This window comes from Dromaius novaehollandiae, chromosome 8, assembly GCF_036370855.1.
Source record: "Dromaius novaehollandiae isolate bDroNov1 chromosome 8, bDroNov1.hap1, whole genome shotgun sequence".
Lineage (NCBI taxonomy): Eukaryota > Metazoa > Chordata > Aves > Casuariiformes > Dromaiidae > Dromaius > Dromaius novaehollandiae.
Genome location: NC_088105.1, coordinates 41,636,653 through 41,659,899, shown reverse-complemented (window position 1 = coordinate 41,659,899; position 23,247 = coordinate 41,636,653). Strand labels below are relative to the sequence as shown.

The 23,247-nt window shown below is 35.3% G+C and overlaps 1 protein-coding gene across 1 annotated transcript in view; it reads left to right on the top strand.

The window, feature by feature from the left end:
- The window catches only part of ANKRD13C (ankyrin repeat domain 13C), a 29,893-nt gene extending 9,528 nt beyond the window's left edge, over positions 1 to 20,365 (top strand). Inside the window, exons 3-13 of the mRNA XM_026098527.2 lie at positions 2,219 to 2,323; positions 3,304 to 3,389; positions 4,924 to 4,969; positions 6,682 to 6,748; positions 8,828 to 8,972; positions 9,736 to 9,867; positions 10,814 to 10,975; positions 11,716 to 11,795; positions 13,318 to 13,416; positions 14,094 to 14,194; positions 15,435 to 20,365. Coding sequence (XP_025954312.1) covers positions 2,219 to 2,323; positions 3,304 to 3,389; positions 4,924 to 4,969; positions 6,682 to 6,748; positions 8,828 to 8,972; positions 9,736 to 9,867; positions 10,814 to 10,975; positions 11,716 to 11,795; positions 13,318 to 13,416; positions 14,094 to 14,194; positions 15,435 to 15,565 — 1,154 coding nt within the window. The 3' untranslated portion in view covers positions 15,566 to 20,365. The remainder of the gene's footprint in view (positions 1 to 2,218; positions 2,324 to 3,303; positions 3,390 to 4,923; positions 4,970 to 6,681; positions 6,749 to 8,827; positions 8,973 to 9,735; positions 9,868 to 10,813; positions 10,976 to 11,715; positions 11,796 to 13,317; positions 13,417 to 14,093; positions 14,195 to 15,434) is intronic.
- The last annotated feature ends 2,882 nt before the right edge of the window (positions 20,366 to 23,247 follow it).

The window sequence follows — 23,247 nt, the reverse complement described above, 5'->3', positions numbered from 1 at the left end:
TTAATAGCTCCCTTTAGTTGCACTGAGATATGAATTCATGGGATAATATGCAAAAAAGAGTTGCATGAAAGATGGGACTGTGTGAGATTTGAGTAGGTTACTTAGTCCATTTGTGTCCAAGACAGCTGTACCTAAACTGTTTATTTAAAATTTCGTTGTAAATATGAAAAGGATGAAGTGAAGGCAAATCTAATCAGTTTGTTCCAGTGTCAACTGTCCTTACAGTTGTTTTCCTTAGCATAGTTACTGTTAAGCTTTCCTTAGCATCAAGCCTAAATTGATCGTGACGCAAACACAAATTCTTACTACTAATTCTGTGCATTAAGGACAATTTATTCAGTTCTGCTTTCCAGCATCTTTTTGTATGCTTGAATATGGTTTGCGGACTTGAATACTGTCCTTGCATTTAGTATAGCAAAGAGAGGAGAGAAAATTTTTCTGGATGCGTATCTTAGATTTTGGTTTGCAGTTCACTTCTTTGCGTATGGTCAGTCATCCTGTGCGCAAAACCCTAGATCATTTAGGATGCCTGTGGTAAGCCCACTCAAGCCTAGCTCGAGTAGGGCAGGACTATTTGCGTATGACACCAAGCATAATACTTTTCTTTAATTTAGACTTTGATTGCTGTTTAGTCTGTGGTCCACCAAGAGCCCCAGGTCCTATTCTGCCTTATTAGTGTATCCCATTGATATTGAAGATTAGATATTTTTTTTCCTCTTTCTGGGGTGATGCATTTTGGCTGTTCAGCTGTGTGTAGCAACATTATAGCCAATCTTTTACCAAGTGAAATATAGAGTGAATTTATATCCTGTTGAACTAAAAATGTAATCTGGCTAGCAAATGCAAGCTTATTTGCCTGTTCAGTTTAGAGTGTTGTTATTGTGCTGGGCAGTATCTAAGCAGCCATAAAAATACCTTTGTATGAATTCTGGCGAAGTAGTTGAGGCTTTTGTTTATTTACTGCAGAAGATAGCATGTTCACTGCTGAAGTATTCCTTCCTTTTCCAAACGCTGTGCTTACCACTGACTCACGATTGCTGCATCTTGAATGACTGGTATGGTTTCCTGTAACACCTACAGGAGGAGAAAAAAATCCAGCAAGTTCCCCTATAATTCCTGCCCATCCTATTCATAACAAGACATTTGTTCAGGCCACAGCTCCAGCTTCATAGTGCTGTATCATTTGGAGATGAGACAGATTGATTTTAATGATACATGGTGAGGAAACTAGTTAGAAACTAAAAAGCTGTTTAAAGTGAGGACAGCGTATTCAAAACATTAAAACACATAAAGATTTCTTCTCTTTTTAAGCTCTATTTGTTGTTCCATCATCATCTTTCACCTTTCCTTTAGAGAAGCAAATCCAGGTTGAGCTGTGACTACCCTAGGAACTTGCACAGTTTTGCTGAGATGCTGACGCTGTTTATCAGCACAGCGTGTGCATGCTAAGCAGCGGGGAGAGCACCGATACCTGCTATTGCTGATGCTGCTGACAAAAGACGTAGTGCGTTGCAAGCTTACATCAGTATCGATGGAGCACAGGCCCACAAGTGATATGCTGTATTACCAGTGCTCCATATATCCGTGTTGTTAGTCCTAGCTGTAACATGTTGTGCAATGTGTGATGTTGCCGTGAGATGTTACAGCATGCAGGGATGTACTTGAGTTGTGTTATGAGACAGCTTCCCCTCCTCCCCCCATTACCCAATGTTCTCAAAACTTACCCGAAATCTATGCTGCTGTGTAAGTTTCTAGCAAACTGGTTCACCCTTGACATTTACAGGGGGAAGACCATTAAGTCTGTCCCGATTCAGGGCTTTATGCACAATGTCGAGAGAACCAATGTGACTTTTAAAATGTTATTATGTGTGCGTGTGTGCATACCCACATGCATACAAATATGCCTTTATAAAAAACAAAATATAGAAACCAGAAGGGTAGTACTCCTGTATGTATGTAAGTGATGGTTGATCAGTTAGGTATGTTTTTAATGCTAATATTGAACAGGAAAGTGCTACAGATACTTTATAAATACTTTATTTTTTTGTGTGAGGTTTGGGATTAAGAATCCAGATGTTGTGTTTTAACAATCTGTTTAATATATTGATTATCCACTGCTTTTTCTTCATTGAAAAAATTATCATTTTCTTTATTATGAATGATATTACTATAAAAAAATGTTTACTGTAGTTAAATATTACTACTTACTCTGTTACAGAATGTGCCCACTTGCTTTTAGCGCATAATGCTCCAGTAAAGGTGAAAAATGCTCAGGGATGGAGCCCTCTTGCAGAAGCCATCAGCTATGGAGACAGACAAATGAGTAAGAATCTCTGCTTCTCAATTAATCAAAAGGGATGTCTCATGAAGATTAGGAAAACAAAGTCTTTCAAGAAATTTTTTTAATATAATACCTCCATTTTAGCTGTTGGAAGAGTTTATTTTGACCAGTGGAACTTTTTTTTTGTATCTGGATATGATATGACAAGCTGTACTGATGCCGATTTCCTAATTTTGATAGGAAAGAAATTGCGTTAAGATAAATAATGTTAAATAGAGTGAAGATTCTGCTTATAAATTATTGTAAAAGCTATAAATGATCATTCTGTATTTAAAAGTAGAGTTACAAGGTGGAAATGGATTTTAGCTGTATGGAATCCTCTAATTGGAGCGGCTCTGTGTATAGTAGTCATATGTATGACATTTGATGTAACAATTGGCAACGGGATGTTGCTTTTATGTTGCATCTCAGCAGGCTGGCAGATAAATATAATGGTTCAAGTGAATTACTTACCCACTTCAGATATGGAGTAGTAAATGGAAAAATTATTCTACTGCTGCTTATTAGTGGATGGTAATAGCATTTGGTTTTACCATGTCCTGTAGCAGAAAACTTATCATCTAGGTTTATGATATATTAACATACTGTTTCTAATATACTGACAACGTTCTACAAGTGAGCTCCTCACTGCTGAAGAATCGTCTCAGTGGTAGTAAATGCTAACCAGTCCTTAGGCTCATGTTCAGTGATGCACGTGTGTATGTAAATGTTTGCATGTAAAAAGATATCTTGATGTGTGTGTGTATGTATACATACACCTATATATAACTGAAGCTTTTCTTCCTGCTCGGATCCTAGTAGTTTATGTATAATTATTGTAACTTGAAGTGAATTTCTCTAAAGATTGAATGTTACATTTGCATGTGTTTTTCAATTTTTTTAAAGATTTGTAAAATAATGATATTATCCTGAAGTTAACAAACAAATAGAATATTCTTATCTTATAGTTAATATCTGTTTAGTTACAGCACTCCTAAGGAAGCTTAAGCAGCAGTCCAGGGAAAGTGTTGAAGAAAAGCGACCTCGATTATTAAAAGCCCTGAAAGAGGTAAGTTGTGCTGACAAAAACAGATTGTGGTGGAAAATAATGGCTTATGGTCACTTAGTATGGATGCTCTAGAAAAACTCTTAAAAAATTTTTTTCTAACTTGCTTTTACAGATCAGATCTTTTTGTTCTTAGTAGCAGTTCTAGCTTACAATGTCCATTTTAAGAGGTCACAGGCTTGTATGTATTTTTAAGATGATGCATCTTCCTCAATTTCTAGAAATTCAGGTAGGCAGTAGGGTATACTTAAGACAAACCTGTTAGTCGTCTTTGCAATCTAAAAGTTAAAGAACATGTTTTTAATCTGTACTTATTTCATTAGGATTTTTAAAACTTCCTTAAATCTTTTGTTTTGGTGTATGATTTGCTGGTTTTGTTTATCAGCTATCATGAATGACACACTTTTTTAATGCTTAGTAATGAAAGTGGTTTTTAATTTAGTTCTCCATCTACAGGCAGCAGCCAATTCTTCTTGAGCACAGTAAAACATTCCTCAGTGAAGGGAAACTAAGAAGAAAAAGTCAGTTTGCTCAGTAGAAAGACTGCTGGTAATGTGCTAAAATTGTGGTTATAAAACACAGGTGTTTGTATTTCCCTTTAGATGAGATGTGCTTCTCCTTCCTACTCAAGTGGTAAAAATATTAATGGGTTTGCAGAAAACAAACTGTTGATGTTAAGTTAATTAAAACACGTATCTGAAAACTTGAGCTCAATTTTGTCAGTAATAAGCTCTACCACTTTTCCCGCATTTTTTCATTGATCCAAGAAAAAAACCCTGCTGTCTAGTCTAGCAGTGAAAAATGTTTTCAGTTTTTCTGTGAGAGCAAAGTTAGGCACTTTAACTCAGCCTTACTAAAACTGCTATGCTGTTTCTTGTTCATGCTGATTCAAGAACTGGCTTATAGTTATACTACTTTTTTTGCCCTTACGTGGAGTGGAAGTATGTGACTACTTCAGTGTGTTATCAGCATTTGCTGATTTTATTCAAGTTATCCCTTACTTTGCTTTTGATTCTTGTACAGTTTAAAGGAGTTGGCTGTCACATGTTTATAGAAATAGAGGAATTTTTGTGTAAGTACTTAAGCATATTTCCAGAAAAAAAATTGAAATTCGTATATGTCAATACTAGTAGCCAAAACTTGATTCTCTGTAAAGTCAGAAATATAATTCCATGTGATTGGATGTGATCAATCAAAGCAAGCTAGCAGCTCAATAGATCTGTTTAAATGGATATCATTTGTTTACAATCCATAGCATAATATTTGTGTAAATTACTATTTCAAGCAAAAGATAAGTAAAAATGGATGCTTCAAATGACTGACATAATTTCTTTATTGTCAGTTCTACTGTAGGTAAAGCCTCAGAAAATTTTAATTTCAGTATTGTTCGAGTACTAACACCAGAGAAAGAAGAAAGTTTTCATTGTTGTATCTGTTTTAATTTTGATTAGTTTGTCAAAATTTCTGCCTTTCAGCAAAGTTTATGGTTGTCGTTTTGACTAGAAAGTATGCTAATACGGTCTTGTTTTCATCTCAGCTAGGTGACTTCTATCTAGAGCTTCACTGGGATTTTCAAAGTTGGGGTAAGAAACCGCATATTCCTTTTCATAGAGATAATGTAATTAGTCTTGAACATTTGTTCTCTCAGGCTTCATTTTTTTTCTAGTTTGCGCAATGTAAAATTTACAATCCCATTCTCAAGATACAAGTTATAAAGAAAGGATAGAACTTTTTTGCTTGAATTATTTTTGGTTACTCATTTTTGGATCTGAATATTGTTCTGTAACCTAATGACGTAGTGGAGTGTGGGAACAAGCTGTTGTTTACTTTAAAGATTGATTATTATAAAAGTAAAATATTAAAAAGTTTCTGTGTGGTCATTTGGTGTCACTATAGAGCAGTGGTTTGAGTAATTTAGCTGAATTTCTTATGGCATTTACCTTCTTGAAGTTCAGCCTGGACTCTGGGAACTTGGCTTTCAGTTAAGTGCAATCATTTAGTATGTACTTCAAACCTTAGCTTCATGTTAATGTGGGTTTTATATGACAGTATAACTGTTATCATTAATAATCTAGTCAAATGCATTAAGTATTTCGTCAGTTTCCACCTCCTCCCATCTGTAGAAGAAAAATCTGAGCAAATTAGCAGAAATTTATTAATAATGGTCAGTGTATCTGAATAACTTCAAAATATCGTACTGATATTTTCTATTACTGTTTGAAGTTAGTAATTTTATATTCTTTTATATTAGCATAGTCTAATTACTTGGTGCAATACATGCCTTTTCCAGTATTCAGAGGAGGAGTGAGCAGCTGAGTTGCAACCAAATGTTGAGCAGATATCTGATGGAACACCTCACTTTCTTGGGTGGTCTACTGTGCACTGCACGTTTAATGAGTGGACTACTTCACAGAAGAGTCAGTGTGGGGAAAAAAAGAAGAGTAGGGATAGGCATGGAATAAGACATGGCTTAGCGATGGTACCGCAACCTGACTTGCAGAGTATTATGATGGCAGTCAGACACTGCACAGAAAAGTGCCAGAAGTAAAACCAAATCTTAAGGTTCCTCTTCTCCAGCAGTCTCACTGTACAGTAGAGCACACCTCTCTTAACACGGTTTAGTTTTTTTATTTAGTCTCATTTCTTGAAGAAAAAGATAGGTGTTGCCTTTTGTGCTGATTATTGGTCCTTTAGGCTGATTGCATTTTACAGGTGGTCTTAATTATTTGTAGTGTTTTTTGAAGAAAAGTGTTGAAATGCCATAATGTTTAGTTGGTTTTATTGCTATAAAATAAATGGTGATTTTTAAAATGAGGGCAGCTGCAGTCTCATATATGTACTGACTCACAGTACCACTGGCGGTTTAATGTTTTTTTGAGGTTTTAAGATTAGCACATTGGGTTTTTTTCTGCTTGTGGGTGTTTGATATAGTCATAATTGTAGCTAGACTTTTAGTCAGTATAATATCAAATCATAGGATTAAAACTTCAAGCAGCTGAAATATGACTTCCTGGAACTTACAAATGGTGTAGCTGTGGCTGAGGATGTTTTAAGTTCTATCCTGATGCTGAAGGTGGTCTGTACTATCTCAAATCAGTTTTGCAGTTACTGAATAGAAAAGAATGATGTTCTTCCATTGCATTTGTATTGAGATTATGATAGAAAATGGGTATGTTGTATTTCTATGAAAATGTATCAAGGTGCAAACTGAGTATAGTTTTAATAGAAATACTTTCCAAAAGAACCTCTTGGTATTTTAATGTTCTAATTATATTATCTCTCCCCCTATATCTAGTGCCTTTACTTTCCCGAATTCTGCCTTCCGATGCATGTAAAATACACAAGCAAGGTATAAATATCAGGTAAATACTGATTTACGGTGTGTGATATCTGAAGTCATAAATAACTGCATGTTGTGAGGATGCTAGATTTGGGTGTGCTCTGAAAGAAAAAAGTGAGGAGTCTTCAAATATCTGAAACAGTATTGTGTTGGTATATAGGTGTTAGGGTGGTTCAAACACTTCCTGCCTCCAAAGCTTTTTGCGTATTACTTGGTCAAAAGTTCTCATTCTTCTCATATAATAGAACTGTGTTGGAAATGATTGAGACTGCACTCCAGAAACTAACCCCTAAAACAAGTTTTATACTAGTTTTTATTAGACTGAAAATGTTTAATTTCTTTTTTTAACGCTTAGTTTTTACAGTATCTATGGCAGTGAATAAAACACATAAGAAGGACTTTCAATTAAGGAGGACTTCTAAGTGCTGCCTTTCATCAAAAAAGGTTTATCGGATGAAATAATATTCTTTATTGGAAACACTGAAAAATGTTCTTAAAAGGAAATACGCTTTGACACTGTACATTAAATTCCCTCTATGTTGTTATCAAATAGCAGAGCTGCACAATCAGCTGAGTTAGTTTTCTAAATAGAATGCTTTTGAAATAGTTGAGAATTTCTAGAATTGGTACATACCTACTTACCTCTCGGGATGTTCTTTTCCTTCCACATCTGCTGGAGTTCGTTGTATTGGTTAGTAAATAAGCATATGAACTGACTTAAGAAAACCATGGTCGATGATGTAGATGTTCAGCAGAACAGTGTGGTTAAAACTTGTCTTTATCAATTTGAATTTAACTTTGTTTCCTGAGACGCTTAAAATATAAAGCATAAGTATTTATACCATATATGGCTGTCTCTACCAGACATGGTAATGATTAACTGATAAAAGCAAATTTGATGATATTTGTAACAGAAGAATTTGAAATAAACAAGCTTTCTGTATGTTGTGGCAAAATATTGCTGCTCCAAACTCTGTAGTAAAAAACCAACCAAACAAACTTTTTAATATGCTCAAATCCTGTGATATTCACAAACTCAGTGTTTCCAGCTCTTTTTCCAAGCTCAGCTCATTAACTAGTTCAAAGGGGATTTTTTTTGGATTCAAGTGTCTCGTCTATTTAGGTTCCAAAATTAAAAAAATCAAGATCATTATTCAGTAGAAACTTCTGTTCCTATTAAAGCTTTTAGCATAGAAATGTGAACTGACTTTTTAGGTCAGATCTCAGCCTGAGATTGCCACCAGCCCCCACCGCCCCCAACCTTTTCTTCTGTCTTCTCCGTTTTGGGTACGTTGTTTGTGCATCTGAGAGTTATATGACTGACTGGAAGTAGCTACAGATCCTTCTTGAATTTAAAGACCAATGTGTGATGAGTACTAAGCAATAACCACTGAGAGCTGAAGTGGTCACTAAATTCAGGTTCTTTAACTGTCTGTCTTGAAAAAGCAAATATGCTAGCAATAATGCACATGAATTGCTAGGGAGATCTTTGTCCCCTTTTAATTCTTAAGGTCAGTTTTAGTGTTTCTTCTTGTTGGTGAGGAAAAAATAGAAACAATCTAACTAAAACACATCAAATCAAAATTCGGTCTTAGTCCTCTTCATAATTTGGGTCACATCTTAACAGTGTTACTCAAATCATTGGTGACTCCTTGTGGAATAGGATGCTGATCATTCTCAGTAGGTAGCACATGCTGGTTTTATAAATTCTGTCACTTCCTTATGCTGGCAGTTTTGAAATAAAGCAAAAGTTTATGTAAAAGTTTTGAAATAAAAGTAAAAACTTTTTGTTCAGAAAACTTTCCTTTTTTTAGTTCTACTGTATATATGTTATGGAGGAAAAGATTTAAATTTTCCTATGAGCATAGCATAAAAATAACTTGGAATTAATTTATAATGGTAGACACAACGTGAAACCTATTAATTGTTAATACCAGTTTTTTATTTCTGGATCTAGATTTCCTTTATGGAATATTCTATGAAAACTTAGAGCTTAGTATGTTTGATTATGGTGAAAATGCTTCTACATGCAATTGAAACTCATTAGTCTATTTTAATGTTTATGGGCTACTATTTTTAAAGTACTGGTCTTTTTTCACAGGCTGGACACAACTCTCATAGACTTTACCGACATGAAGTGCCAACGAGGGGATTTAAGCTTCATTTTTAACGGTGATGCAGCACCCTCTGAATCTTTTGTAGTTTTAGACAATGAACAAAAAGTTTACCAGCGAATACATCATGAGGTGAGCAACATTAATATAGGATGTGAAATACTTCAAGATTTTTCTGCCCATTAGAAGTCTGATGAATTAGATTTTTCTGAGGCACATTTTGTTTAATAAATTAACTTCAAAGAAATGCAAACCAGAGAATTTTTTGTTTAGCTGATATAACTTAAGGTCTATTAGTGACATAAAATTTTCTTACAAAAAGAGTGCTTTTTGAATACAGATATCTAATTAAGAAAAAGCTAAAAATGCAGAGCCATTAAGAAATATTTTATCATTTTGAGTAAACAAATATGTTTTAAATTATGAAGCATGCTGCTTTTAATCTTTCCAGTGGACTTAATTCAGGTGTCCTCAGGTAGGTTTTCAAACCTAGTAGCCACTGTTTTGCACCCATTTAGTCACTCTTTGGCCAGTTTAGTTGTTAACAATACAAGGGGCATGAATCATTGTACACCTTGTGTTTAGACAAGTTCTTTTAATTATTGCTCTATCTGCCAATCACGCAAGTATATGGATCTTGGCTTATTTAAGGGGTGTGGCTGCTGAACTTCTGGATAAATCACGCTTAGATGCTTTAGGTACAGTAATATTTAAGATGGAACTATTTGGGAGTGATTTGGAGAGAGCTTTTATAAATCTGGCTAGAAATTCAGGAAGTACTAATTCTGGTAACACTTTCAAAGGAAAAGGTTTATTGTTGGGTGTTTTTACTTTCTTTCTTTTTTTTTAAGAAGAAATATTAAATTCTATTCTGTATTTGGGAACTTTTCTCTAGGAATCAGAGATGGAAACAGAAGAGGAGGTTGACATTTTGATGAGCAGTGATATTTACTCAGCGACATTATCAACCAAATCAATTACCTTCACACGTGCCCAAACGGGATGGCTTTTTCGAGAAGACAAAACAGTAAGCTGGAACGAAATTTCATATGCTGACACTACTGGAGTCAGAACAGTTCAGACAGCGTTATGGTAGTGTGGTTGGGAAGAAATAAGGAGAACAATAAGGTATTCATTTCCCAGGAGGGGTGGGAAAATCGCTGCCTCCCCACCCTGTTGTCACTACTTTGATCACATAGAATGTATATGATAATGGTATGTTATACTGGGCTGCCTTCATAAAAAAAATGGTAGCTTGGAAAGAACTCACAAAAAGTAGCTGCTGGGGAAAATGAATAGATGGTATTGAAAATGACTTAATTCTAGGATAATGTAGCCAATGCATATATATACGTTCCAAGATTTACAGTGAGGATTCTATAAGCCCTTACATCAGTGACGTGAAGGAAGAAGCACAAAAAGGTGTTCTGGGGATGGTATCCTTTGAAGCTCTGTAGTCAGTGCTTTCTTTCTGTTTGAGATACATGTTCTCAGCTGTGAAAAAATGAGAAATAGCTACCTGTGCATCTCCTTTAGGTAGGAAAATGCTATCTTGGGTTTAGTTTTGGAGGGGTTTTGTTTTCATCTGGATCCAACGTGTCGTGCCAGTCATCACATTTTTTTTCCTCTGTTTTCCTAACCTAATGTTTTCCTTTTAAGAAATATGAAATCCATGTTCTATGTGTGTAAAATATTGCATGTGTAAGGTATCATTTAACACAACTTGCTGTTGAAGAGCTTTTTAGTCAGTTTTTCCTTGGCCACTCTCAAATGAATTCTTGAACAGTCTCTCCTGAGTTAAGTGTTTCATGTGAATGGAAATTTTATACCTTGTGAAATTTTTGTTTGGGCTGTTTTTAAATTATTGGGAGTGTATGCTGATATTGCACTAAAGTGTAATTATTTATATAAAAGAATTAAAAAGGCCTTATTTTGTCTTGGTGATTTATTAATGTCAAGTTTCTTTCTTACAGGAAAGGGTAGGAAACTTTTTGGCAGATTTCTACCTGGTTAATGGACTTGTATTAGAATCAAGGAAAAGAAGAGAACATCTCAGTGAGGAGGATATTCTTCGAAATAAAGCTATCATGGAGAGTCTGAGTAAAGGTGGCAACTTAATGGAACAAAATTTTGAGGTATATTTAAGTCATTCTTTACAGCATGCCAATTTTTGCATGGGAGAATAAACTCACACAGTAATTATTTAGCAAAAGTAATACGTCATATTTCTGCTCTATTGTCTTAATTTTAAAATAATAGATATAAGCTATGAATGTAATCAGTGTGATCTGTCTGTGTATTAGCCTGATTAGTGCACACATTAAGGAATTTCTTTGATTATTTTGAATATTTCAATTTAACTATGGCTCTTAGTAAAAGAAGATGTTTTTAGCTGTGGCAAATCAGTTAAGTTTTTCTTAGACCAAATGTTTATGGTTTAGAATGCCCTTTTGATTTGCTTTGCAATCATGTTTTCCTTACGATTCATTAGAACACTCTAAGCCTGTTGTTGTCACCATGAAATTGAAAACTGTTCTGTATGAGCCAAACATCATCTAGGAACATGTATACAGCCTTTTAAAAATGATTGATTTATTTCTGTATTAGTTTGTGCTTTGCTACTTGTCATTCAGATAGCTGAATTAAGTGACGCGTTAAAACAGTCAACTTCTGTGTAAAACACTGTTTGAGGCCTAATATCTAAGTGGAGAGCAGGAAAGAAAGAGCAGGAGATGGAGAAGCCTAGTGAAGTACCAGTTGCATGCCGAACAATACATTGCTGCTCTTTGTAGAATTAAACTACAGTTTTATCTTTTGAATGGTAAAGTTTTGAAAGAAGAAAAGGTAAATAGTCATGACTTGTTTTTCTTAACAGCCTGTGAGACGGCAGTCACTTACTCCACCATCACCCAATACAATTACATGGGAAGAGTATATATCTGCTGAAAATGGAAAGTAAGTATTTTTGGTTTGACCTTTTCTAGACGGCTTTAGGTTATTAATATATGTTTCAATCTCAGCTAGTATGTGCATGCTTTTTGTTTATAGTTTTTAATCTCTTAAATTTTTTGCATTCTTTAGTAGACTGGTTGGGAAATTGACACCTGTGTATGTAGATAGTACTATTGCAGCAATTGATGATACAAATATCAGATGGGCATCTACCTGATACCTATAGCTTGAAATTTAAACATTTTGAAAAGATTCACATCTATTTAAGCTGGCATTTTTTAAGGAAGATTTTCTGTCAAACTCATTGCTGTAATTCATTAATCTTTACTTATGATAGTAATAAATGATTCAATTCACCATGTTTAAAACAAAAATAAAAGTGTATGATTTGATGATCCTCTAGCCATGTCCAAAAATATATGCTTCTGGAATATAATGACACATATAACTGCTAATGTTAGCCAGATCTTTGCAAGATACTCTCCTCTAGCTGTGTAACTAGGTAGTGAGCAGGTATAGTTAAAATTCATTTACCATTCCTTCATTTGGAGAAGATTCAAGCAATTGAGTATATTTTCTAGGACTGAAGGCTGCCTAGCTATTGAATGTAGAAGGACCCAAAAGTATACTGAGCGCATCACAGAAATAGCGATGATAAAAGCCCTTTCTTCACAGAGGTTATAGATTATCCTGTAGTTAGATGTTACCAGCAAAGATGATGATGTTACAGTGCAGGCTTACTGAAAAGGGACATGATTATCGTTGTTTTTTTGGTTTTGTTTTGTTTTTTGTTTTAACTTTTTGTGTATTTTTTGTGTATTTGAGACAGTAGAATAAATATTCAAACAGAATATATAGATTATGCTTGACCAGCTATTAATATTGGGACAAAAATACGCAAGTATATTATTTTGCTTTGTTTAGTATTCTAATTAACTGAAGGCAGTTCAATGGGACATCTAGATTTCTAGCTAATATAAATCAGAGGAGGAAAAGTCTGTTACCTTATGTCTTGTCCTCCCCCATTACAGAATTGTTTCCTGTCCTGTGTTTTCTAATATTGTCTTCTAGTGACAGTAGAATAACTTTCCTGCTTTCCCTGAAAGGCTGAGTGCAAGACTAACTTTCTTCTAGTTCACTTTGATACTTTGTTCACCTGTAATATAGTATATACACTATCACTTATATATACTATGTTATTTCACTTCTGACACCACCCAACATATATTCCTAGGTAATTGCTATGTCTCTTTGTAGTGTTTATTGATATAACATTCATGTGGAATTATTTGGAATATTTTTGTCTTTTCCTTAATTAATTATGTCTTGTCTCCAGGTTTACCAGAACTTTTAATAATCTAAATTGCAGTGGCTACCATTTCCTCTGTTACCATGCATAGCTTTTGTTTAAAATTGTAGGAGTTCTTTACTGACTTTTTTCAGACCTAGTTCGTTCTTCCTTCCTTTAAAACCAAGGTTCCACTGACTTTATTTTTCTCTTTCCCCTTCTCACCCCCCTTCAAAGAGCTCCTCACCTGGGTAGAGAGCTGGTCTGCAAAGAAAGCAAGAAAACCTTTAAAGCCACGATAGCTATGAGCCAGGAATTTCCCTTAGGAATTGAATCGTAAGTTAAAATTATTGTCTGGAAATGTTGTTTGTATGTAGGAAATATGTTAATGTGTTTATGAACTGCAGAATTTTTCATATCTTCAGATTTGGGCCTTTGGCAGTTCAAAAGCATGAATAAAGTTGGGTTGTAAAGCAAGAAACTGTTAAAATTGGAGACCTCAGTGCTGATGTGCCTGTTATTGCAAGACCTAAGTATTAATGTTACTTTATAAGACCAGAGGTTTGACCAGGTTTATCATTAATTTCTCATAATACTAATGTGCTTGATCCTACGGGATGCAAAAACATCTTTGCCCACAACAAGTATTAGCAGACAATTATGTGTTGCTTGGTTCTCTAAACCAAGACAAAAACCACATGTCGGGTTCTTTTTACACTGGAAGGAGATTTGGAGAAGTGAGTGTGATACTGTGTGCTTCGGCTTCTTGTGAAACATGAGGACAAGAAACAAATGCCTTCATGTTATTTGTATGTATGTAATAAAGCATTACAGATCATTAGGAAGCAAATGTGACAATGTTGATACTGAAGCTCTAAGAATATATATTAAAATGATGTATTTTTTCAACTCTCTCTTTCTCGCCTAGCTCTTTGGGTCATTTTCGTCTTCTCTGAAGCAAGAAGTAAGCTTGTGAAACAAGAATTTGTAATGAAATCCATTCTCTTTTTCAGATTATTGAATGTTTTAGAAGTAATTGCACCCTTCAAGCACTTTAACAAACTTAGAGAATTTGTTCAAATGAAGCTTCCACCAGGCTTTCCTGTAAAATTAGGTAAGCTGACTCCTACAAATTTAGTGGTTTTATATTTCCAGAATGTGTGTGCATATAATATGTTTAAAAATTCTGTTAAGTTTTAGAAAAGAACTGTCTCTCCTTAACATGAGCATGTTGCTATAGATTTCAGGATAAGGTAGCTACATTACTGGAAGTACTCTTAGGTTTGAAAAAGGAAATCTGTATCTGAAAGGAGAATATAGTCCCAGCCATGAAGAGAGTTCTTAAATTTATCTTTTCCTAGTGCTAGGGTCGTGTTCCAAGAATAACATAGACACATTGAAGTATATTTGCATTAAAGGATGATCTTAGTCTTGAGTAAAGGATTTTGTAGGGTTTTTAATATGAGTATTTCTTTTTCCTTCAAGGATCAGTGGTGATATATTATTTACTTACAAACAAATGAGAAACTAAACCATTACCCTTGCTAACAAATAGAAACGTATAAAATATTTTATTCATGGACATAGAAGATTGCAATATAAACTACCAAAATGTAATAGTCCTTTTTCTAGATGTTATGAGTTTTCTTTCATAGCAGCAGGAGAATTTTTCGTGTTTGTTCTATTTTAGTCTGTTCAGAATGTTCAAGCTTAATTCTACCACCTATTACATTGCACAGCTGTCTTTATGCATTTGAAGTTTGAATTTTTGCTTAGCTTGTTAAGTTGGTTCATGGGTAAGCCAATTTTAATGAGGACAACTCTTAAACCTTCAGCCTGAATTTAAAATGAAAAAGTATATATTTTAAAGCAAACATCAAAAAAGCTCAACTCTGCATGTGAGTTTGTTCAGCTGAAACCTAAATACGGCAAGATTATTTTATCTCATGGTATCTTCAGGACAATTTTCTCTGTTTGAACAGATTAATCTGCATGTTCATAGCACCTTAAATTTGTTGTTGTTGCAAGCCAAACTTCTACACTGTCACTTGTTTCCATGTTATTAATCTGCATAAAGAAAGGAAAGTCACTGAATTAATTATATTAGTGTTTTTGAATGGTGTAGTGAGCTGGCTACTGTTTGCCTACTCAGGCTGTTTGAGCATATTCTGCAATAACTTTCTTTAAAGCACATCCTTGGTTTTTTTAGGCTTTGAATTACTATTGTATGAAATATCAAAGAAGTTTCTATGTATTAGCAAATCTGAAGTGACATGACATTAAATAACAACTGCTAATTATTGGTAAGCTTGTATTTCTATGCCCTTCATTGTACCATTTTGCTTCATACCTAGATATTCCTGTATTTCCCACCATCACAGCCACTGTGACTTTTCAGGAGTTTCGTTATGATGAATTTGATGAATCTATCTTCACCATCCCCGATGACTACAAGGAGGACCCCAGCCGTTTTCCTGATCTCTAATCAAACTGGAAGGTTAATGGTGAATAACAATACCAGCGTACCACAGTGAAAGCAAATCGATGCAAATAGCCCACAGATATAGGTATAGAAGTGGGTCATAAAGGAAGGGATAAACTTAAAATAATAACCCAGAAGAAAAGGGAACATGCATCAAATGACTGATGTACTGATATTCACTATAATGGGCATCTAATCTAGTTCCTGATTTACAGCAAGTCTCCTGATGTGTCGTTCACACTTTTATACATCCAGTACTGCAAGCGTGGTAGTCTGACACCTCAGTGACCCTAAGAATATTTAACAGCTGTGAGGACTATCATTTGTTTTTAAATTTTTTACATTTCTTCTTGGTGATACAGAAAGCACTCTTGGACCATTAGCAGAAAAATTGAAATGTCTTAGCTGGATATTAATCCTTTAAAACATCCCACCATACTTAAGATGACCATATTATATTATTTCATGCTTTTGTTTTCATGAATTGTAAACTATGTATCATTATGTATAGTTCAGTAATTTGAATGTTAGTTGAACATATATTAGAAGGAATGCATTTTCTGTAGATGAATGAACCAAATGGTAACCATTAAACGATTGCATTTTCATATTGCAATACACATCAGAAATAGCATTCACTCTGCAGGGAATAAGATATCACCTTAGCACCTTAGTGCAATCCATTGTGGTGCTATCCATGTCTCTCTGAACTGTTAATTTCTTCACTGAGCTCTTTGTTAATCTTCCTTTCATTGGCTCTGCAAGTAAGTTCTTTTTATCATACTGGCTTAAAAAGCCCTTGCTGTGTCTACGATGTGGTGTTGATTAGCAGGCTTGGAGGCTCATTAGCTAGAAATCGTCACTTTTTTTTCCTTCTTCTTCCTTTTTTCATACTCACTCTGGGAGACTTGCTCCATAATGGTTAAACATCAACTAGGTTATCTTGTTTTATGTCTAGCAGCCACTGGAATATATGGGATGCACATGAAGAGTTACTAGAACAATAAGCTCAAGCGTTCAGTCTTCTTACACAAAAAAGTTTCTCTTGAAGTTAGTTTAATTGTAGTGCACATTGAATAGAGCTCACACTGGAAGATTTTATTTACAAATGCTTAGTACATTTCCAAATTAATTTTCTTCTTCTTAATATTTTTGATAGGTAAGGAGTTACAGTACTCTGGTTTCTTGAGCTTATCCTCATTCCAAGTGGTTCCAGTCTCCTAATTTGACAATAATCCAGCTTTCTGGTTTGTTAGAAAGAATTTGTGCAAAAGGCTAATGGTGCTATTTGTTTGTATTAAGAAATTTAGATTAAAGTGCTGTGGTGTAACTGTACAAAAATGTAAATATTTTCAAAATTATATTCTTTGTGCACTGTAGTTAAAACTTTTTCTGGAAATCAATAGAGTTATGTTTGAAACTTTATAATAAAGAGTACCATCAATGCTTAGTAAAGGTAACCAACCTGACTAACCATGCAGATGATAAATGGAGATAGCTTATCACAAGGCAATAAAAGCTGATTTGTCAGGCACATCAGTCGAACGCAGAAATACTTCAAGTAGACATTCTTTCAAAACTTCTGGAATCCTGTTTATATAAAATCCAAAGAGGCTGCTGTAGGGAAGTACAGTATCCACTCTGTAAATTGAGTCCTATTGAATCACTATCAGCAAAAGATGGATAAACTGAAAATGGGAAGTTGAGGTTGATCCTGTTCCAGCATTACTTTAAACCTGCAAGTTTGACGGGTGAGTAGTGTTTACTTTGTGGACAGTGACTGATACACTGTAGTTATTTAATTCTAAATCAATTTGAAAATAAAACAATAGAGAAGAAAACAAAGGGAAATGTAAAATTCTTGTAATTACTTTTGAAGTACTGTATGAATAGCAGATGTTGAACATTTGGCAGGAATGATAGGACTTGTTTTTTCAAGTAATTATGAATTCCTAAAGTGTTTTACGTCTGTGGTATAAATTGACACCCACCTCATAATCCTCCTTAGCACCAGCTGAGATCCTTTGCATTAAGAGATGAGGATTGAATGTATGTAGAGACTGACCTATCCTGTCAGTGCTAGAGGTCAGGGTTAAATGTCAGTGGAGCCAAACGTAGAATTCCTCTTGTTCTGCAGAGCTCTAGTACGTGGCAGAATGTTTTGTTCAGTGCTGCTGGATCAGGTTTCGTGATGGGCGCCGAGCTGAAATACCATATCCCCTAACGAGTGCAGCTACTGTATGAGAGTACTGAGTTGCTTAGAAATTTTCTCAAACACAATAGGATGTTTCTCCATAAGGTGAACGTTAGAAATCTTTTCTCTCGGTATTACAGAGGATGAGCTGTGTTTCATGTTGTTTTGCATTTTTGGTTATTCCGAAATATCACAGTGCTTGCTGACGTAGGAAGGAGCATACATAGCTACAGCTATGTATTGTAGGCAATATAGCAACTGCAATGGGCTGGATTCTAGATTTTTAAAAAACAAACAAACAAAAAAACAACAAAAAAAAGCTTTTAGTTTAGCCTTACATGAAAATAGAGGGGTCTGTATATCTCTGTCTGTCTATAGGAGAGACTGTGTTTACTTCTGATAGCAAATGAGGTGTCTGACTCAAAGCCCACGGCAGTTTTTGGAAATGTTTTCAGTGATTTTCATGGACTCTGGCTGAAGACTTTGTGGGTGTTTTTAACCTTCATGGTTACACAACTACTAACTTTGATACATTTTAAGATTTGCAGAAACTTTTTATAGTGGGTTGCTATATTAAGGCTTGTTCTAATTTGGAGTGTCAGCACAAGTGGACGCAGATTCGGTTGACCGTAGCCTTTTTACATTATTATAGTGAACATACCTTACTACTTCTTTTCTTAATATGAAGTTGAAAGATCTGACTCCAGTCGGATTGCCTTTTCCAGTTCAGTGACTGTTTTTTAGATTCCTGCGACAGCCTCATTAAGTAAGAATTGGTGAACTGTTCTCGGTACGTTTCCTTCCATCTCGCTACTTTTGGTGGTGTGTATTCTGTCTGAGACATTCCTGGTGGTGAGTTTTAAAACACTGTTAAAACACGCGGACGCTTTGGGCCTGGTTTCCTGGACGATGCACTGAAAGCTGTAGGAATCTCGGCCAGCGAGAGGGATGTCTTGCGTCGGGCTGAGCCCGCGTGAGGGACTTGCGTATTGGTGCAACCGTAGCAGTCCACGGGCGTGAAGAGATGTGATTCCTGACAATGTAGCTGTGCTGGTGCAATTCCTTAGTGGTAACTGTGTCCACACTGATATAAATGTTTTATCCAGTATAATTTGTTCTGCTTGCAAGGATTTTTTTTATTGTACGGATACAAAGTGTGTATTTGTCAGTATGGATGGATCCATAAAGAAGCTTTGCCTGCGCTGTAAATGGGTAAAGTGTTTCTAGTATAGACATAGCCTTAGTCCACAGCTGTGCTGTGGGCTTTGGGTCCTTTACCAGTTCTGATCTCCTGTTAAGGTATCTTTTGAAAATTTATCTTTTCTAGCAGGATTGACCTAGCAGAGCTTGATTTTTTGTTTTTCCCCTTATCTTGTGTTAGTGTTTAAGAAGGATTTGGTCCCCTGTAGAGTGAATACATATCCACAGTGCTTTTACAGAGGTTGTCTCATTACTACTGCTAACAAGAATGTCAGCTTTAATATTTGAAATTTTACTTGTGCAGTTGTAGGGACTTCATTGTAACAAGATACCCTGGAATATGAGAGTATCTAGATAGCTAAAAATCTATTTCTGGAAATACCAACTGAGTTGTATATCACTGGTGGTTAGCACGACTGGGAGGAAAAGGGGGGGGCGGGGAAGCTTTCAGAGGTAAGATTCAAAAAATTAAGATACAAACTGACACCATAGTGGTGTTTGAGGTGAAGTTGACAAAGATGCAAGAGTGGCTCACAGAGAGGGGGAAATCTCTGTGTACCAGTGCTGTGGAAGAGACAACCTCACTATATAGTTTGGGGCTTTTTCTTTGTAACCTTGCCCTTTTTTTTTTTTTCTTCTGATGGCTGTGAATTTTTTTATGAGTAAGTATTAAAAAAGCAGCCATTAACTTTGGTAAGCTGAATAAGAAATTGTTGCAAATGAATTCCTAGGATTGTTTCTTAACCAAATTGTTTTACTGGTCTTCCAAAATATTGCTTTAATTTGTGGCAAAGGGAATGCATTTTCTTTTTCTTTTTCCTTTTAAGGAGCTGCTGTTCCAGTCACTGTACTCACTTTACTGCAATTATTGATTTATGTATTGAAATGGTTTGTTACAAAGAATTCTGGATATATTTATGCTGGAAACCCACCATGTTAAGTTGACATTCAAAGCAATTGTCATTTTTTAAAAATGTTCTTGATTTTTAATTCATGCAAGGATAACTGCATTATTTAATCTGTATTAACAAATTTCCTGTAATGCTGCAGTTTCACATTTATTTTCCTTACAATTTGTAATTATCATGGAAACAATGTCACTTTTTTGCATTTTACTATCTGTGTGGTCCATGTTTTTAACTTACCTTCACTAATAATATTTTTTTTAGGTTATGTCATTTGTTAGAATAAAGACCAAAATACGCTGTTTGATTCTGAAACTGATCAACATCTGCAAATTCAGTGCAACTCTGCCCAGTATGTCTCAGAATACGTACACTGCAGACAGTGTTTGAGCAGGTATTTTGATTTGAGGAGACAAGTTCACACTGCTATATTCTGCAAGGGCATTTTATTGGTTGGTTTTTAAATAAAATCCTGAATTTGCAGTATAGTTCTGCTCTTTATCACCTGGTAAGTTCTGTGGAATTTTTTTGGCTCCTCTAATGTAGGACGGAATAGCAATGTTGGAAAAAAATGAACAGTCACTGCCAGTATTTACCCGGAGTTAATGGAGCCAAAATGAAGTAAGTTTAGGGATAACTAATTGGGAGGGGTAGGGGTAAGAGATCTTTTAAGTTTTCTTCAATGTGTTATAAATAATCTCTATGTAAATGTGAGTTTTTACCTCCTAAATTGATTTCCACTGCAGAAATGCATTTATTTAAATAACAAGATATGACAACTGGTCTTTGTTGCTACTATAATCGTAATCTCTTGGAAGAACTATGTATGCAGAAACCAGAAAGTTCTAAAAAGTTTTATTTTGCCTTATAGGAGTCTTTCTTGACTTGTGGCTCCTGAAAGTACAGCAGCACTTTGTTTTTCTGACCTCTTGCAAGCCTCAACCTTTATTTGCTGCAGCAGAAATCAAGACATCCCCAGGAAAGTTAAGGATTTGCTACTAACTTCTAAAGCCTTTTCATATTTATAAGGGAAAAGGAGGACTAAAACTTGGAGTTACAGAACATGCTTAAATATTAACAACAGAAGCAAGAATTTCAGGAAACTGCACTTGTAGCCTTTCTGTTGCTACAACACTGCAGCCATTAGTTTGTGTAGCTACAAGCCTTACTTTAAAAATGAGTATAAAACCACTTGCTCTTTTAGCAAAGCAGGGGATACTCAGACTGATTACTGCTAAAGCAGGGCTGAGCAGAACACTCTTCTCTAAGCTAACATGCTAGACTAACTTTATTGAAATAAAATTCCCCGGTGGCACCAGTAGGAGAAAACATTCTTCACCTGGATTATATAGTACTCCATTCTCATTTAACATAGTTCATACATATTAATTTGAAATGAAATACTGTAGTTTGAGCTGCATACTGACCTTAAAAGTCAGCACACGATCAATCAACGCTGAAGTGAAGAACAGCTAGATTAGTAGAGATCTGAGTGAGAGCTGATGCAGCCTGACAGTAGTAAGAGTAAGGCTACTGTATAAACAAAAATGACTTTCTTTTTTAAGAACTCAGGTACTACTAGTGATCACTGAAATATTAAACATAGCCCATACAGCAAGCGACAGAAGTGTATTACTCACCTTTACTTCCTAGCTGGTATTTTCCAAGGCCTTCAGCTTTGGCCTATAATTAGTTGCCTATCTTTGGTTCCAGCTGGCTGCCAGCAATAGGGGGAAAAGGATGGATGTGCTTTCCCCCACCCTTCAGTTCATAATTAACAAGTCAGTCTATGACTGCGTTGGTGCATCTTTTGAGTATAACTTAGCCAAACAATATTAACGGATGCTGCTTCTACATGCAACTGTAACTGCTCGGGTCTCTGTATAACAGTAACTTGCAAGATTTCTTCTGCTCCTATCTCAGTTCTAAGTCCATCTCGGAGACTGCTAAAGCTGGGTGCAATGACTACTACAGCAGGAGTAAGCTACTTCAGTAGGGTAGAGAGCTGCTGCATGACTTGCAAAGTTTCAGCTCAAGAGCTAGGCAACCTTCTCCTCAGTAATAACTAGCAAGCCAACTTTAAACTACCCCCCCCCCCCCAAAAAAAATCCTCTTCTGGCTCAGTGCTCTAAATATGAGACTTAGCATATGTTTAACCTCTGAAAGGAAGTAAGCTGCTGATACAGGTTCAAGCACTGTAACAGGAAGGCAGAGGCATGACTTTACAACCCCTGAAGAAGAATATTTTAGGACACAGCCTGTAAACTTTTAAGTGTTTGGCAGCCTGCCTTGTACATTGTATATCTATAAGCTCAAAGTTTCACCAACTGGTGTTTTGTACAAGCCAGCCAACATACACTCTTGCTCTGAAAGGTAATAAAGCACAAGTGTGTAAGGTGTGTAATAAGTAGCAAATGTGGTCTGAAAAACACACCCTTTTTTCTCCATTTATATATTCAGGCTAGGGCACAGTGAGCTACTCCTTTAATACAAAATACAAGACTTGGTTAGTAAAATAAACTACAAATAGTGTAGTTTAAATGTTGCAACATCCAAATCGGCCAGCATTTATCATCTCCAGCTCAATACAGTGGTAAGAAACTGGCTTGGTCCCTCATTACAGCGTTTTAATGACTTCCACAACAACAAAATCTAAGGATCAAGGAGCTTTACTTTATTACTATAAATTGTTTTATGTTCTTATAACTTCACATATAAATATCTTGATGACAACAAAAAAGGCACATCTATGAAGACATCATGCACCTTGTCTGTGTCTATTGTTATTTTATTACAAGAACTATCACTCTCTCTCTCTACTAGAAATAAAAGGCTAGGAGAAGTGGCTGCATGACATACACCTTTCTGTATTGACAAAATACTCAAAACAGTTGGTAAAAAGTTACATTTCTACAAATTCTAAAAATGACACTGCATATCTAAATGGCAAGTTCCACTTTGCCTATGGCAAAATGACAATTTTAAGAAGGTGATTTGACTTATCAGATTCAAGAAGTACAAGCACCATTTATAGTTTCATTCCAAAATTTAACTAATTTAAACCAATATAGTTTTAGTTCCTGGCCTTAACAGGCTATTTTATATGCACAAAGCACTTGCTGCCTCCTGTTTCTACTAGTCTTCTATTACCATTCTAAAGATAAAAGGTGAGAGTTCGTATTTCAATGAAAATACAAAATTTTTTTTTTTTTACAAATACATATTTCTTTTAAAAAGTACTTGTCCCATAATACCTTTAGATTCCCATTTAAGCCTGTTCCCTTCATCCACAAATAAAGTAAAATAAATCTTTCCTTAGTACAACATACTTAACTCAGCTAAAATGGCAGGCTTAACAGTTTTGTCACTGCACTTGCAGTTTTTAA